General features: G+C 53.8%; 2 protein-coding genes across 2 annotated transcripts in view; one reads left to right on the top strand and one right to left on the bottom strand.

The window, feature by feature from the left end:
• COCSUDRAFT_40018 (hypothetical protein) overlaps nucleotides 1–6,963 on the top strand; it is a gene marked incomplete at both ends in the record, with an annotated part of 29,724 nt that extends 22,761 nt beyond the window's left edge. The window contains 21 exons of the mRNA XM_005650224.1: nucleotides 105–284; nucleotides 427–606; nucleotides 749–865; nucleotides 1,006–1,185; nucleotides 1,328–1,507; nucleotides 1,650–1,829; nucleotides 1,972–2,151; nucleotides 2,293–2,472; nucleotides 2,615–2,731; nucleotides 2,872–3,024; nucleotides 3,210–3,389; nucleotides 3,574–3,789; nucleotides 3,974–4,153; nucleotides 4,338–4,553; nucleotides 4,738–4,935; nucleotides 5,076–5,192; nucleotides 5,334–5,450; nucleotides 5,591–5,680; nucleotides 5,821–5,937; nucleotides 6,079–6,222; nucleotides 6,806–6,963. Coding sequence (XP_005650281.1) covers nucleotides 105–284; nucleotides 427–606; nucleotides 749–865; nucleotides 1,006–1,185; nucleotides 1,328–1,507; nucleotides 1,650–1,829; nucleotides 1,972–2,151; nucleotides 2,293–2,472; nucleotides 2,615–2,731; nucleotides 2,872–3,024; nucleotides 3,210–3,389; nucleotides 3,574–3,789; nucleotides 3,974–4,153; nucleotides 4,338–4,553; nucleotides 4,738–4,935; nucleotides 5,076–5,192; nucleotides 5,334–5,450; nucleotides 5,591–5,680; nucleotides 5,821–5,937; nucleotides 6,079–6,222; nucleotides 6,806–6,963 — 3,380 coding nt within the window. The remainder of the gene's footprint in view (nucleotides 1–104; nucleotides 285–426; nucleotides 607–748; nucleotides 866–1,005; nucleotides 1,186–1,327; nucleotides 1,508–1,649; nucleotides 1,830–1,971; nucleotides 2,152–2,292; nucleotides 2,473–2,614; nucleotides 2,732–2,871; nucleotides 3,025–3,209; nucleotides 3,390–3,573; nucleotides 3,790–3,973; nucleotides 4,154–4,337; nucleotides 4,554–4,737; nucleotides 4,936–5,075; nucleotides 5,193–5,333; nucleotides 5,451–5,590; nucleotides 5,681–5,820; nucleotides 5,938–6,078; nucleotides 6,223–6,805) is intronic.
• Nucleotides 6,964–9,021: 2,058 nt separating this feature from the next.
• COCSUDRAFT_12582 (Sodium/hydrogen exchanger) lies at nucleotides 9,022–12,749 on the bottom strand (the record flags this gene model as incomplete). Its single annotated transcript, XM_005650223.1, has 8 exons — nucleotides 9,022–9,417; nucleotides 9,710–9,874; nucleotides 10,267–10,431; nucleotides 10,875–11,032; nucleotides 11,393–11,510; nucleotides 11,725–11,837; nucleotides 12,123–12,377; nucleotides 12,629–12,749. Coding segments are annotated over 8 exons (1,491 nt in total), but the record flags the coding sequence as incomplete, so codon positions are not given.
• Between the last annotated feature and the right edge of the window lie 500 nt (nucleotides 12,750–13,249).

Here is a 13,249-nt window from a genome sequence, read left to right as displayed (position 1 = left end):
TCAGTAGAATGAGCTGCACCAGATCTGCAGAATGCATGGCTTGCATGCATTTGAATAAACTTATCTTGCAGGCTCATTGCTCATCTCAAGATTGTGACTTGCAGGATCCACTGGAGCTACCGGCTTCACTGGAGTCACCGGAGCAACTGGCTTCACTGGAGGCACTGGGGAGACTGGAGCAACAGGCTTCACCGGCGCTACCGGCTTCACCGGGGAGACGGGCGCCACCGGCTTCACTGGAGCCACGGGCTTCACTGGCAGCACTGGCGCCACTGGCTTCACAGGTGGACCTCTGAGATATTTGCTCTGAGAAGCTGTGCGCTCAGTAGAATGAGCTGCACCAGATCAGCAGAATGCAAGGCTTGCATGCAGTTGGGTGAGGGAATAAAACGGCATCATTGCTCATCTCAAGATTGTGACTTGCAGGATTCACTGGAGCTACCGGCTTCACTGGAGTCACCGGAGCAACTGGCTTCACTGGAGCCACTGGGGAGACTGGAGCAACAGGCTTCACCGGCGCTACCGGCTTCACCGGGGAGACGGGTGCCACCGGCTTCACTGGAGCCACGGGCTTCACTGGCAGCACTGGCGCCACTGGCTTCACAGGTGGACCTCTGAGACATTTGCTCTGAGAAGCTGTTCGCTCAGCAGAATGAGCTGCACCAGATCTGCAGAATGCAAGGCTTGCATGCACTTGGATGAGGTAATATAGCGGCCTCATTGCTAATCTCATGATTGTGACTTGCAGGATCCACAGGCGCTACCGGCTTCACCGGCGCTACCGGCTTCACCGGGGAGACGGGCGCCACCGGCTTCACTGGAGCCACAGGCTTCACTGGCAGCACTGGCGCCACTGGCTTCACAGGTGGACCTCTGAGACATTTGCTCTGAGAAGCCAATCGCTCATTAATGAGCTGCACCAGATCTGCAGAATGCAAGGCTTGCATGCATTTGAATAAAAATATCTAGCAGGCTCATTGCTCATCTCAAGATTGTGACTTGCAGGATCCACTGGAGCTACCGGCTTCACTGGAGTCACCGGAGCAACTGGCTTCACTGGAGCCACTGGGGAGACTGGAGCAACAGGCTTCACCGGCGCTACTGGCTTCACCGGGGAAACGGGTGCCACCGGCTTCACTGGAGCCACGGGCTTCACTGGCAGCACTGGCGCCACTGGCTTCACAGGTGGACCTCTGAGACATTTGCTCTGTGGAGCTGTTTGCTCAGCGGAATGAGCTGCACCAGATCTGCAGAATGCAAGGCTTCATTGCATTTGAATGAATTTATCTTGCAGGCTCATTGCTCATCTCAAGATTGTGACTTGCAGGATCCACTGGAGCTACCGGCTTCACTGGAGTCACCGGAGCAACTGGCTTCACTGGAGCCACTGGGGAGACTGGAGCAACAGGCTTCACAGGCGCTACCGGCTTCACCGGGGAGACGGGCGCCACCGGCTTCACTGGAGCCACGGGCTTCACTGGCAGCACTGGCGCCACTGGCTTCACAGGTGGACCTCTGAGATATTTGCTCTGAGAAGCTGTGCGCTCAGTAGAATGAGCTGCACCAGATCAGCAGAATGCATGGCTTGCATGCGATTGGGTGAGGGAATAAAACGGCCTCAATGCTGATCTCAAGATTGTGACCTGCAGGATCCACTGGAGCTACCGGCTTCACTGGAGTCACCGGAGCAACTGGCTTCACTGGAGCCACTGGGGAGACTGGAGCAGCAGGCTTCACCGGCGCTACCGGCTTCACCGGGGAGACGGGCGCCACCGGCTTCACTGGAGCCACGGGCTTCACTGGCAGCACTGGCGCCACTGGCTTCACAGGTGGACCTCTGACACATTTGCTCTGAGAAGCTGTTTGCTCAGTAGAATGAGCTGCACCAGATCTGCAGAATGCATGGCTTGCATGCGATTGGGTGAGGGAATAAAACGGCCTCATTGCTCATCTCAAGATTGTGACCTGCAGGATCCACTGGAGCTACCGGCTTCACTGGAGTCACCGGAGCAACTGGCTTCACTGGAGCCACTGGGGAGACTGGAGCAGCAGGCTTCACCGGCGCTACTGGCTTCACCGGGGAGACGGGCGCCACCGGCTTCACTGGAGCCACGGGCTTCACTGGCAGCACTGGCGCCACTGGCTTCACAGGTGGACCTCTGACACATTTGCTCTGTGAAGCTGTTTGCTCAGCGGAATGAGCTGCACCAGATCTCCAAAATGCAAGGCTTCATGCATTCGAATGAAATAATCTGTCGACCTCAATTCTCATCTCAAGATTGTGACTTGCAGGATCCACTGGAGCTACCGGCTTCACTGGAGTCACCGGAGCAACTGGCTTCACTGGAGCCACTGGGGAGACTGGAGCAACAGGCTTCACCGGCGCTACCGGCTTCACCGGGGAGACGGGCGCCACCGGCTTCACTGGAGCCACGGGCTTCACCGGCAGCACTGGCGCCACTGGCTTCACAGGTGGACCTCTGAGACATTTGCTCTGAGAAGCTGTTCGCTCAGCAGAATGAGCTGCACCAGATCTGCAGAATGCAAGGCTTGCATGCACTTGGATGAGGTAATATAGCGGCCTCATTGCTAATCTCATGATTGTGACTTGCAGGATCCACAGGCGCTACCGGCTTCACCGGCGCTACCGGCTTCACTGGGGAGACGGGCGCCACCGGCTTCACTGGAGCCACAGGCTTCACTGGCAGCACTGGCGCCACTGGCTTCACAGGTGGACCTCTGAGACATTTGCTCTGAGAAGCTGTTCGCTCATTAATGAGCTGCACCAGATCTGCAGAATGCAAGGCTTGCATGCATTTGAATAAAAATATCTAGCAGGCTCATTGCTCATCTCAAGATTGTGACTTGCAGGATCCACTGGAGCTACCGGCTTCACTGGAGTCACCGGAGCAACTGGCTTCACTGGAGCCACTGGGGGGACTGGAGCAACAGGCTTCACCGGCGCTACCGGCTTCACCGGGGAGACGGGCGCCACCGGCTTCACTGGAGCCACGGGCTTCACTGGTGAACCTCTGAGACATTTGCTCTGAGAAGATGTTCGCTCAGTAGAATGAGCTGCACCAGATCTGCAGAATGCAAGGCTTGCATGCGTTTGATTGAAAATATGATGGGGGCATTTATAACATGAACACACAAAGATCTTGCCAATCCTGTGAAAATTGCGAAACTATCTTGTTTGTGATTGGCAGGTGCCACTGGACAGACTGGAAGCACAGGCGCCACAGGGGTCACAGGGGCCACAGGCTCAACAGGCTCCACTGGAGCAACAGGTATCACCGGGGCCACAGGTCTCACAGGTGCCACAGGCTTCACCGGCTTCACTGGAGCCACGGGCTTCACTGGCAGCACTGGCGCCACTGGCTTCACAGGTGAACTTCTGAGACATTATCTCTGAGAAAATGTTCACTCGGTAGAATCAGTTGCACCAGATCTGCAGAATGCAAGGCTTGTAGCATTTGACTGAAATGATGATTGGGGCATTTTTAACATGAACACACAAAGATCCTGTCAATCCTGTTGAAATTGCGAAACTATCTTGTTCGTGATTGGCAGGTGCCACTGGACAGACTGGAAGCACAGGCGCCACAGGGGTCACTGGGGCCACAGGCTCAACAGGCTCCACTGGAGCAACAGGTATCACCGGGGCCACGGGTCTCACAGGTGCTACAGGCTTTACCGGCGCTACCGGCTTCACCGGCGCTACCGGCTTCACCGGCTTCACTGGAGCCACGGGCTTCACTGGCAGCACTGGCGCCACTGGCTTCACAGGTGGACCTCTGAGACATTATCTCTGAGAAGATGTTCACTCGGTAGAATCAGTTGCACCAGATCTGCAGAATGCAAGGCTTGTAGCATTTGACTGAAATGATGATTGGGGCATTTTTAACATGAACACACAAAGATCCTGTCAATCCTGTTGAAATTGCGAAACTATCTTGTTTGTGATTGGCAGGTGCCACTGGACAGACTGGAAGCACAGGCGCCACAGGGGTCACAGGGGCCACAGGCTCAACAGGCTCCACTGGAGCAACAGGTATCACCGGGGCCACAGGTCTCACAGGTGCCACAGGCTTCACCGGCTTCACTGGAGCCACGGGCTTCACTGGCAGCACTGGCGCCACTGGCTTCACAGGTGAACTTCTGAGACATTATCTCTGAGAAAATGTTCACTCGGTAGAATCAGTTGCACCAGATCTGCAGAATGCAAGGCTTGTAGCATTTGACTGAAATGATGATTGGGGCATTTTTAACATGAACACACAAAGATCCTGTCAATCCTGTTGAAATTGCGAAACTATCTTGTTCGTGATTGGCAGGTGCCACTGGACAGACTGGAAGCACAGGCGCCACAGGGGTCACTGGGGCCACAGGCTCAACAGGCTCCACTGGAGCAACAGGTATCACCGGGGCCACGGGTCTCACAGGTGCTACAGGCTTTACCGGCGCTACCGGCTTCACCGGCGCTACCGGCTTCACCGGCTTCACTGGAGCCACGGGCTTCACTGGCAGCACTGGCGCCACTGGCTTCACAGGTGGACCTCTGAGACATTATCTCTGAGAAGGTGTTCACTCGGTAGAATCAGTTGCACCAGATCTGCAGAATGCAAGGCTTGTAGCATTTGACTGAAATGATGATTGGGGCATTTTTAACATGAACACACAAAGATCCTGTCAATCCTGTTGAAATTGCGAAACTATCTTGTTTGTGATTGGCAGGTGCCACTGGACAGACTGGAAGCACAGGCGCCACAGGGGTCACAGGGGCCACAGGCTCAACAGGCTCCACTGGAGCAACAGGTATCACCGGGGCCACAGGTCTCACAGGTGCCACAGGCTTCACCGGCGCTACCGGCTTCACCGGCGCTACCGGCTTCACTGGCTCTACAGGGGCAACTGGTGTCACTGGGGCAACAGGTAACTTTTCTTTGCAATGTCATGCATCTTTCTGTTGACAACTTCTGATGCAGCGAATCAGAAGTGCAGCAACAACCTTACAAGAATACATGGAAGGCTCTCTCACCTGTGAAAAAGATTGCTGTTTATTTGTCATGCAGGCGCCACTGGCAGTACGGGCTTCACTGGTGCTACGGGCTTTACTGGCTCTACCGGTGTCACTGGGGCAACAGGCTTCACTGGCGCAACAGGGGCAACTGGTGTCACTGGGGCAACAGGTAAGTTTTCTTTCCAGTGTCATGCATCTTTCTGTCGACAACTTCTGATGCAGTGAATTAGAAGTGCAGCAACATCCTTACAAGAATACATGGAAAGGCTCTCTCACCTGTGAAAAAGATTGCTGTTTGTTTGTCATGCAGGCGCCACTGGCACTACGGGCTTCACTGGTGCTACGGGCTTTACTGGCTCTACCGGTGTCACTGGGGCAACAGGCTTCACTGGCGCAACAGGGGCAACTGGTGTCACTGGGGCAACAGGTAAGTTTTCTTTCCAGTGTCATGCATCTTTCTGTCGACAACTTCTGATGCAGCGAACCAGAAGTTCAGCAACATCCTTACAAGAATACATGGAAGGCTCTCTCACCCGTGGTAAAGATTGCTGTTTGTTTGTCATGCAGGCGCCACTGGCAGTACGGGCTTCACTGGTGCTACGGGCTCTACTGGCTCTACCGGTGTCACTGGGGCAACAGGCTTCACTGGCGCAACAGGTAACTTTTCTTTCCAGTGTCATGCATCTTCTTGTTGACAAATTCTGATGCAGTGAATCAGAAGTGCAGCAACATCCTGACAAGAATACATGGAAGGCTCTCTCACCCGTGAAAAAGATTGCTGTTTGTTTGTCATGCAGGCGCCACTGGCAGTACGGGCTTCACTGGTGCTATGGGCTTCACTGGCTCTACTGGTGTCACTGGCGCAACAGGCCTCACTGGCGCAACAGGAGCAACTGGTGTCACTGGGGCAACAGGTGAAGCTTATTTTTGATGGCATGAGTCGTTATGCTGACAGCTACTGTTGCATGAAAGTAATAAGGGCGTTACTGCAGAACCCATCCAACAAAATATGGAAGAAAGTAACCCAGACCGAGCCTCATCATTGTGGTTTGCAGGCGCTACTGGACAGACAGGAGGCACGGGAGTCACTGGCTCCACCGGAGCCACTGGCGCTACGGGATCCACTGGCTCTACTGGCTCCACTGGTGTCACTGGCGCTACTGGCCTTACAGGCGCCAGTGGGAGGACCGGCGCCACAGGTGCTACTGGCGCCACAGGCGCTACAGGCTGCGGTGGTATTGCATTGAATTTGGGATGCCAAACCTCCTCGCAGTGCGCCTCTTGCTGCTGCAGCGTATTAATTGCCCCAATCTTAGGCAGGACGTGCATTGACCTTCTTTCTGGCAGTTGCCTGTGATGAGTTGGTTTTTGAAGGTCACAACATGAGTGTGCAGAAACGCTATTGTGCGTTGGTACTTATATTCCGGTTCCAGTGGTGAGTCGGAGTGCTTTGATCCTCCTGCACTGTTGTGCCACTGCGGTCCGCTTGCAGTGCTGCTCTGGTTTGTGCCTTGCTTATACTTGCATTTTTTGGACTTTTGGGCGCAAGCAGTGCCTTGTGACAACACCACTGCAGCAACATCTCCAATTCAACTCCATCAGTGGAGATGAATTAGTGATGTTACTGCATTTGTGAGGCCAGAAGGCGCTGAGAGCTGTTGACTTACTGGAAATTTACAGCACCAGTCTCCCTTCAATGCAACAGAGGCATGATGGCAAACTCTAGATAACTTAAATTCCACTTTTTCAAGCTTGCAAATTTTGGAGCATTTTTATGAGCAGGTCACTGGGTGTCCTGTGAAGAAGAAGTGCCATATGCCATGCGGCCATATGGCATGTTCAACATGGCCGCATCTGTTGTCTCAGCAATGGATCGGGAAGGTGTTCAGATAGAAGTGTGCGAGGCCTTTGGCATCTTTATAGCGAGACTTTTTTCATGACAGGTTTGACCTCTGAAGGGCGCTAGATTGAAATTGGATGTACTTGCGAAACTGAGTGTGCTTGTCTCTCAAGAGTCCCGGCTGGCTGCAAAGCGGTGCCAATGGGGACAACTTTGCAGCCAGCTGTTGACGATTGTGAGCACAGGCAGCTGTCTTCAGTTATCCTGTTCTATAATCAGGCATTGCATGTCTGTTCTGCATGCGTTATTTCTGGTCGTTGTTGGCAGGTTGGATCTCTGCGTTTAAATCCAGCATGGTCCAGTCACATTGCGCAAGTATGCCATTTTGCGGCATGAATTGGGGAGAAGACTGAGTCCGCTCCAGAGAAAATTCTTTTTGTCTGCAGAACTATCAGATGCGGGTGTGCATGGGAGAGGCATGACGCGATATCAATTGAGCAGACCCATATTCCGCTTTGTAAAAGCTCCTTCAAACTTGGCAATGCCAATCAAGATGTTGCCTGCCTTCATCTTCAAGAAAACTCCAACATACAATAGGCTCCTTTTAGCATGAGACATGCGCATCAGCCATTTGACACAGCATACTACATCATCACAAAGTCAATTCTTGGAACGGATGCTGCCCTAAGATTTAGGTCTCAAGCCTGAAGCTGTCTACCTCAGAAATTCTTATGATGTTCCAGGAAAGGGGTTAAAATGTGCTATTCCTAGGCCCCAGCAACAGCTGCCTCTGTCATGCCGACACGACAAACACCAAACACCTGCTTACCAAGAGAAAATATTTAAGAAATTCTACGCATTGCAAAGAAAATGTAGAGTCACCAGCGCGCATGCTGGAGTTTGCAAGCCTCATCTGTCTGGTCTAATCTCATCCAGCGGAGCCGGCTGCGGCGGCCTGTAGGGCTGCGAGTCAGGCCCTGTACCACCTTGCTGCCGCTGGCTGCTATGCTGCTGCGCAAGCTCTGTGCCGGGCCTCACATCCAGCCCGTTGTGCCCAAAGCTCACCCCGCCAGCCAGCCCGGGCAGGAATGGGTGATACTCTCCAGCCTCTAGGGAACTGCTGCTGCCAGCCTCCTTCCCCCTGCCTCCCCTGCGCGTCACCAGATCAAATACCGCTCAGATTTGTTGCCCTGCTTGCTTGCTGGATATTAAGTGCTTTTTGGTCGCCAGGGAGGGACAGATATGGCATCTGTCTTACTGCCTGATGGCTTTGTCTACGATAAAAAAGAGTGGACATCCAGGCCCAGGCAAAATGAGTGGCAACGTGCTCAACTTCCCTTCATCAGACTGCCATGTGTTTTCTTTTGATATTCTTTGGGATTGCATTGTGATTGCTCCATTCGTGCCCCGGTGATTTTCGGCCACACCCTCCTTAAAGGGTATATGACGAGGCAAGGCAACGCTGCTGTATAGCTGCACATCAGCCGAGTGCCTGATCAGGCGACCCAATGACAATGAAAAGACAACGCCCCTGTATACCAGTATTTAGCCTAATCAGGCGCCGCACCTGGTCGGGGTCCCCCCGGGTCCGGGGGTCTCTGAATCGTCCTCGTCATCGTCGTCTCCCTCAAGTCCCCCGTCGGGCGCGACCAGAGGGTATCCGCGCACCGCCGCGGCCGAGAACTGGCGCCCCCCGAAGAGCGGCTTGAGGAAGTGGCGGTCCAGGATCTTCCAGCGCTGCAGCAGCGTGTGCGAGCCCCCTCCCAAGTTTATGTCCCTCACCCTCTGCGTAAAGGGCACCAGGGATCGCGGTCAGGGGTTCCTATCTTCCTGCGTACAAGTCCTCTGAGCATGCAGATGTGCACCCATCCGGGTAAGGAGCACCAATACTATAAATGACAATATGTTCAGTACGCAGACGCACTAGCAGAAATACGGAAGAGGCATTCCCAAGCAATGCCATTTGGATTGACTGAGGCCTCACCGCCATGGCTGTGGTGGGAGATACGCCCTCGTGCAGCTGTGCGTACCCCGCAGCCGCCACCTCAGCATCACCCACGCCCTGCAAACGTGCCATACATCACTAATAAGCGCCCGGTGACAGAACTGCTGGCAACTCCTCACTAGCCCATAGCTGCAACCGGCACCGCCCTTAGAATCAATGCAATCCTTTTAGTGAAATGCAGAATTTTTGCTGCCAGCTTCCTGGGAATTGGGACCAGGACGCGATGCCTAAAGAGAAAGTCCATGGCCAACAGCGCTGCAGTGGCACCCACTGCGCTCCCATGATCGCCCCTGCAAGGATGAGGAAAGCCCAAAAAATGCAGACTGCAAAACTTAACGAAGAAGCTTCCAGAATGCTCGCCTGCAGGTCGAACACGCGCAGCAGCGGCCCGGTGGCGGCGCCCAGGAAGAGAGTGGAGGCCATGACAATCACAAGCGTGGCTGACTCAATGGCGGGTATGCCCTCGTCCGACTCGCCCTCGATCTGCGGGAGGTTCAGCGCGAGGCCGTACGCGACCGCGCCACGCAGTCCCACCGCCCACACCATCCACTGCGCACGCGCACAAATGGCTTCAGGCATGAACCTGGCAATCTCGTTTCGCCACAAAACAATTGCCAGAGGTTGTCGGACAACCCATCTATGTAGTACTGCAGGCGGTGGTGGCAATGAACAGGTGGATTTTCGCTTGGCGAAGGTCTCTGACACTCGCAGCACACTGCGCGCATGCAATGGGCTTCACAGGAAAGGCTAGGAGGTGATCTGCGAAACTTTCAAAGTGCAGTATGAGACTGTTTCAGAACCAGATTGTTCAGATATGGTTGAGGTGCACACAGTTCAGGACAGAGGGTGTGCAGCTCGCCTGCAGGTTGAGGGGCAGGGGGAGTTTGCGGCGCAGGTTGGCTAATCGTGACAGGGGGAAGATGTTTGCTGCGCGCGTGGCGAGGCAGAGGGGCAGCCCCGTCAGCAGCAGGCCCCAATCCCACGTCATCGATCCCAGCGTCGCCACCTGGCCGCAGGAATCAAGAATTCAATTAGATTTGAAAGTTGACTGAAATAGACTCCCTGGGTTCCCAATATAGACACTGTGGGCATATTGTAGGGACCCCAGGGGTTTGGTCCTCTAAATCGTGCATCAAGCGCCACCTGCGGTAAGCCCAGCGCTTGTTTGAAGGCACAAAACACGCAGAGCTCGCAGACCACAGACCTAGGGGCAAACAGCTCGTCCTAAAAAACAAGCCTCCATTACGCTACTCGTAGCGCGGACTCAAGACGTGTTATTATTATTATTACTAGAAAGCAGCGATTCCAGTCGTGAGCCAGGCGCATGGACATTCCAACAGGAGGCAGCCACTCCATGCAATGCTACTTGCAGCCATGTCAACAGGGGCGGCAGCCCACCTGCAGGCCCAGGTAGGCGAAGACGAAGGTCTCGGACAGGAACGCCGCAAACTGGAAGAAGCGCCGCAGCGTGATCTGCGCGTCGGGCGCCACGCTGTAGTAGCTGTAGTGCGCGTGAAATACCCCCGAGAAGAACAGCGCCACTATGCCCGACAGCTGCAGCACCTGCGCGCGCGCGTGCAACGAGGTGGACACAATTTAAATTTTGAATTTGGATTGAATTGCCGCCAAGCTGGTACCAATTCCCCGACGGCGGCGCCAATACCCCAGAAAGCCTGAAGTCGGGCTCTCAGTAGAGCACAAGAAGAAGATTGGTCACGAAGGACTCGTCTGCCTGAGATCATTTGATTCCTGGAGAAAGCACGGGAGCATGCTCTGCTTGCTTCTTTGCTGTATGCCAACCAGTCAGCATGGCTCCGTCTAGCATGTGTTGGGCCACGCTGTATGCGCAGGCATTGGTTGCCACATGCAGGCAGGGGTGACAAGCCAGAACCCGGCTGAAGCCATCTGATCCTTTCGCATCCAGTGGGAAACATGACTGTGCAGTCCAGTGCCCTGTCATACTCCTCATTCCTTGGTGGTGAGAGTTAGAAACAAACAGTGCCCACCTCGGCGACAAGGTAGGCCATGTAGGCGCTCATAACAACGAGAGCGATCTCATAGACGGTGCCGCTGAATGCGAGGTTATGCTGCCGCCCCTCTGCCTCCCCCGGCGCCACCTGGAACCGCTTCAGCAAAAACGCGCACGGCAGCGCCACCAGAATGCCTGCGGTGCACTCAGGGGCTTCAATTTAGATTTTTCTCCCTTGAGGGTTGATCATGAACCCTGAACTAACACAATGCCTGCGGCACACGACGCCTTGCAGTGCTGAGATGTACAAAGGCCCACGCTCCAACAACGATGCTAGCAGCCACCAGCCTCTGAAATTGAATCCTGAACCAGAGTCTTTTAAGGAGTGTAGTGGGCAGGCAAGCTGCATCTCTTCCAGAACATGGTGCAGCCTGTTATTGCACATGGATCAATGCCATCTTTTCCAGGGGCGTCTTGCGCCCGCATTTCAAGCATGCACGTGCAAATGAGAAGGTAAGGATTTTGTACACAGACTGTGTGAAATTTGGTGCGCACCAACAAGGAGCGAGCCGATGCCGATGGTGCCAAAGCGCCAGATGATGAGCGGCAGTGTTGTCAGCTTCAGCGGCGCATCATAGAATTCCTCAAGCGTCCTGAATAAGACGATGGCCACCTGCATGCAAAGACCCCATCAGACATACGCAGCAATAAGAGGTTCGACATTTCCATAGGAGACAAGGGCTACACTGCAAAATCAACACTGGGGAAGGCATCACCATCTGTGAGTAGGAAAAGAAAGCAGAAGGACGAATCTCGGAATGCAGATGCGATGCAGCACAGTGTAGGTAGTGTGTTCTATCTTGAAGGAAAGATTGAGGGACACATACCGCGTCATTGAGGACGCTCTCTCCAAAAACTATGTTGTACAGCAGCGGAGGCACGTCCAGCTCAGCGAAGACACTGAGAGTGGCCACAGGATCCGTGGCAGAGATCAGTGCGCCTGCAAACAGCACAACCTAGACTTCATGTACCATCCTTGCATGTGCTCAAACCACACGTGCGCACTTTCCGGCCCACAGAGACCTTTTGTGTAAGCATCCACCGCTGGATTGACTTGTTTCAAGCGTGCAACCGTGCATGCCTTTCCCCGACAATGCAATAACTTGGGCGTTGGGCATCACATGGGCCATCATAAGCTGGCACATGTGATGCATGCATGCAGCAAATATTTTCCACAAAAAAAAGCACATGCAGCATTTTGGTCATTTCCAACAGGGCTGCTCACCATACAGCATGCACTCCACGAGGGGCGCGGTGCCCAGGTGGCTTCGCTTGACCACATGCATGAGCATGAGCAGGTACGTGGCCAGCCCAAACAGGATGGTCGAGATAAGCGTTCCCACGACTGCAAACAGCGTGATCGTGCCAAAGTTGCGGAAGAACTCTCGCTTCTTCAGTGTGAAGCCGGCTGCAAACACTATCGGCGGCAGCAGGCCATAGAAAAACGCTGCTGGCGAGAATCGCAGCGTGGCAGTCAGGCCTGCGCCGACAACCATCTGCATCAGTGGCCAAGCACGTGCAATCTGTTTGCGAGGACTAGACCCGTGTAAAGTACAAGCACGGATATCTAGAAGCTGTCTACAAGAGATGTTCAGAGCAACAAGGGTGACAGTGAGGCAAGCATTGGGTCAGTGCCTTGTAATATACAAGGATGGACAAATTTGCAGTATACAAGGGATGATTAGAAATATAAGTGTGAGATAAAGGCAGGCAAGGGGATGTGCTGGTCACCTGCCAGTTTGGCAATGCCCCCATAGACCATCCCAAGCGTCATTGCAGCGGCGCTGGGAGGTATGTAGGTGATCTTGTAGCGCTGGATGAAGAAGGTGGCCACCACGGTGGTGACCAGCAAGCTCCATATGAGAGCCAGCTCTTCCTGTTACATAATATGCCTCGTTGAGCTAGGGGCACCGCACACCCAATACTGTGCACAAGAGCAAAAGCCACACCACGCATGTGTGGTGCAGCAAGGTACTGAAACAAGCAATGGTCGCATAAGTGCGTATTCGAGCATTTGACAAACAACTTCTAGCATTGTAAAACACCTTGCACGACCAATCTGCATCATCGTCGCACTCGCTAGGACTCACCGAAACATAAGAAGTCGAGGTCATGGCAGTACGTTACACGGTACTACAAAGACTATTCTTGTTGTGTTGGAAGCACTACGTGCATCCACACATAATTGTGCATGTGGGCACTCTTTCCTTCAACGAGGGTCCGTTCTGTACAGCAAACGAGGTGAGTGATGAAGTGATCAACAGTGGGCTGCAGAAATTCAGCATCCAAATTGCGAGCAGCGCTCTAATTTGCGCAGTTATGATTCTTATGACAATGAATGCATCGTTGTCA

Source organism: Coccomyxa subellipsoidea, assembly GCF_000258705.1.
Source record: "Coccomyxa subellipsoidea C-169, whole genome shotgun sequence".
Classification (NCBI taxonomy): Eukaryota; Viridiplantae; Chlorophyta; class Trebouxiophyceae; family Coccomyxaceae; genus Coccomyxa; species Coccomyxa subellipsoidea.
This window is presented reverse-complemented; position numbering and strand designations above follow the sequence as displayed.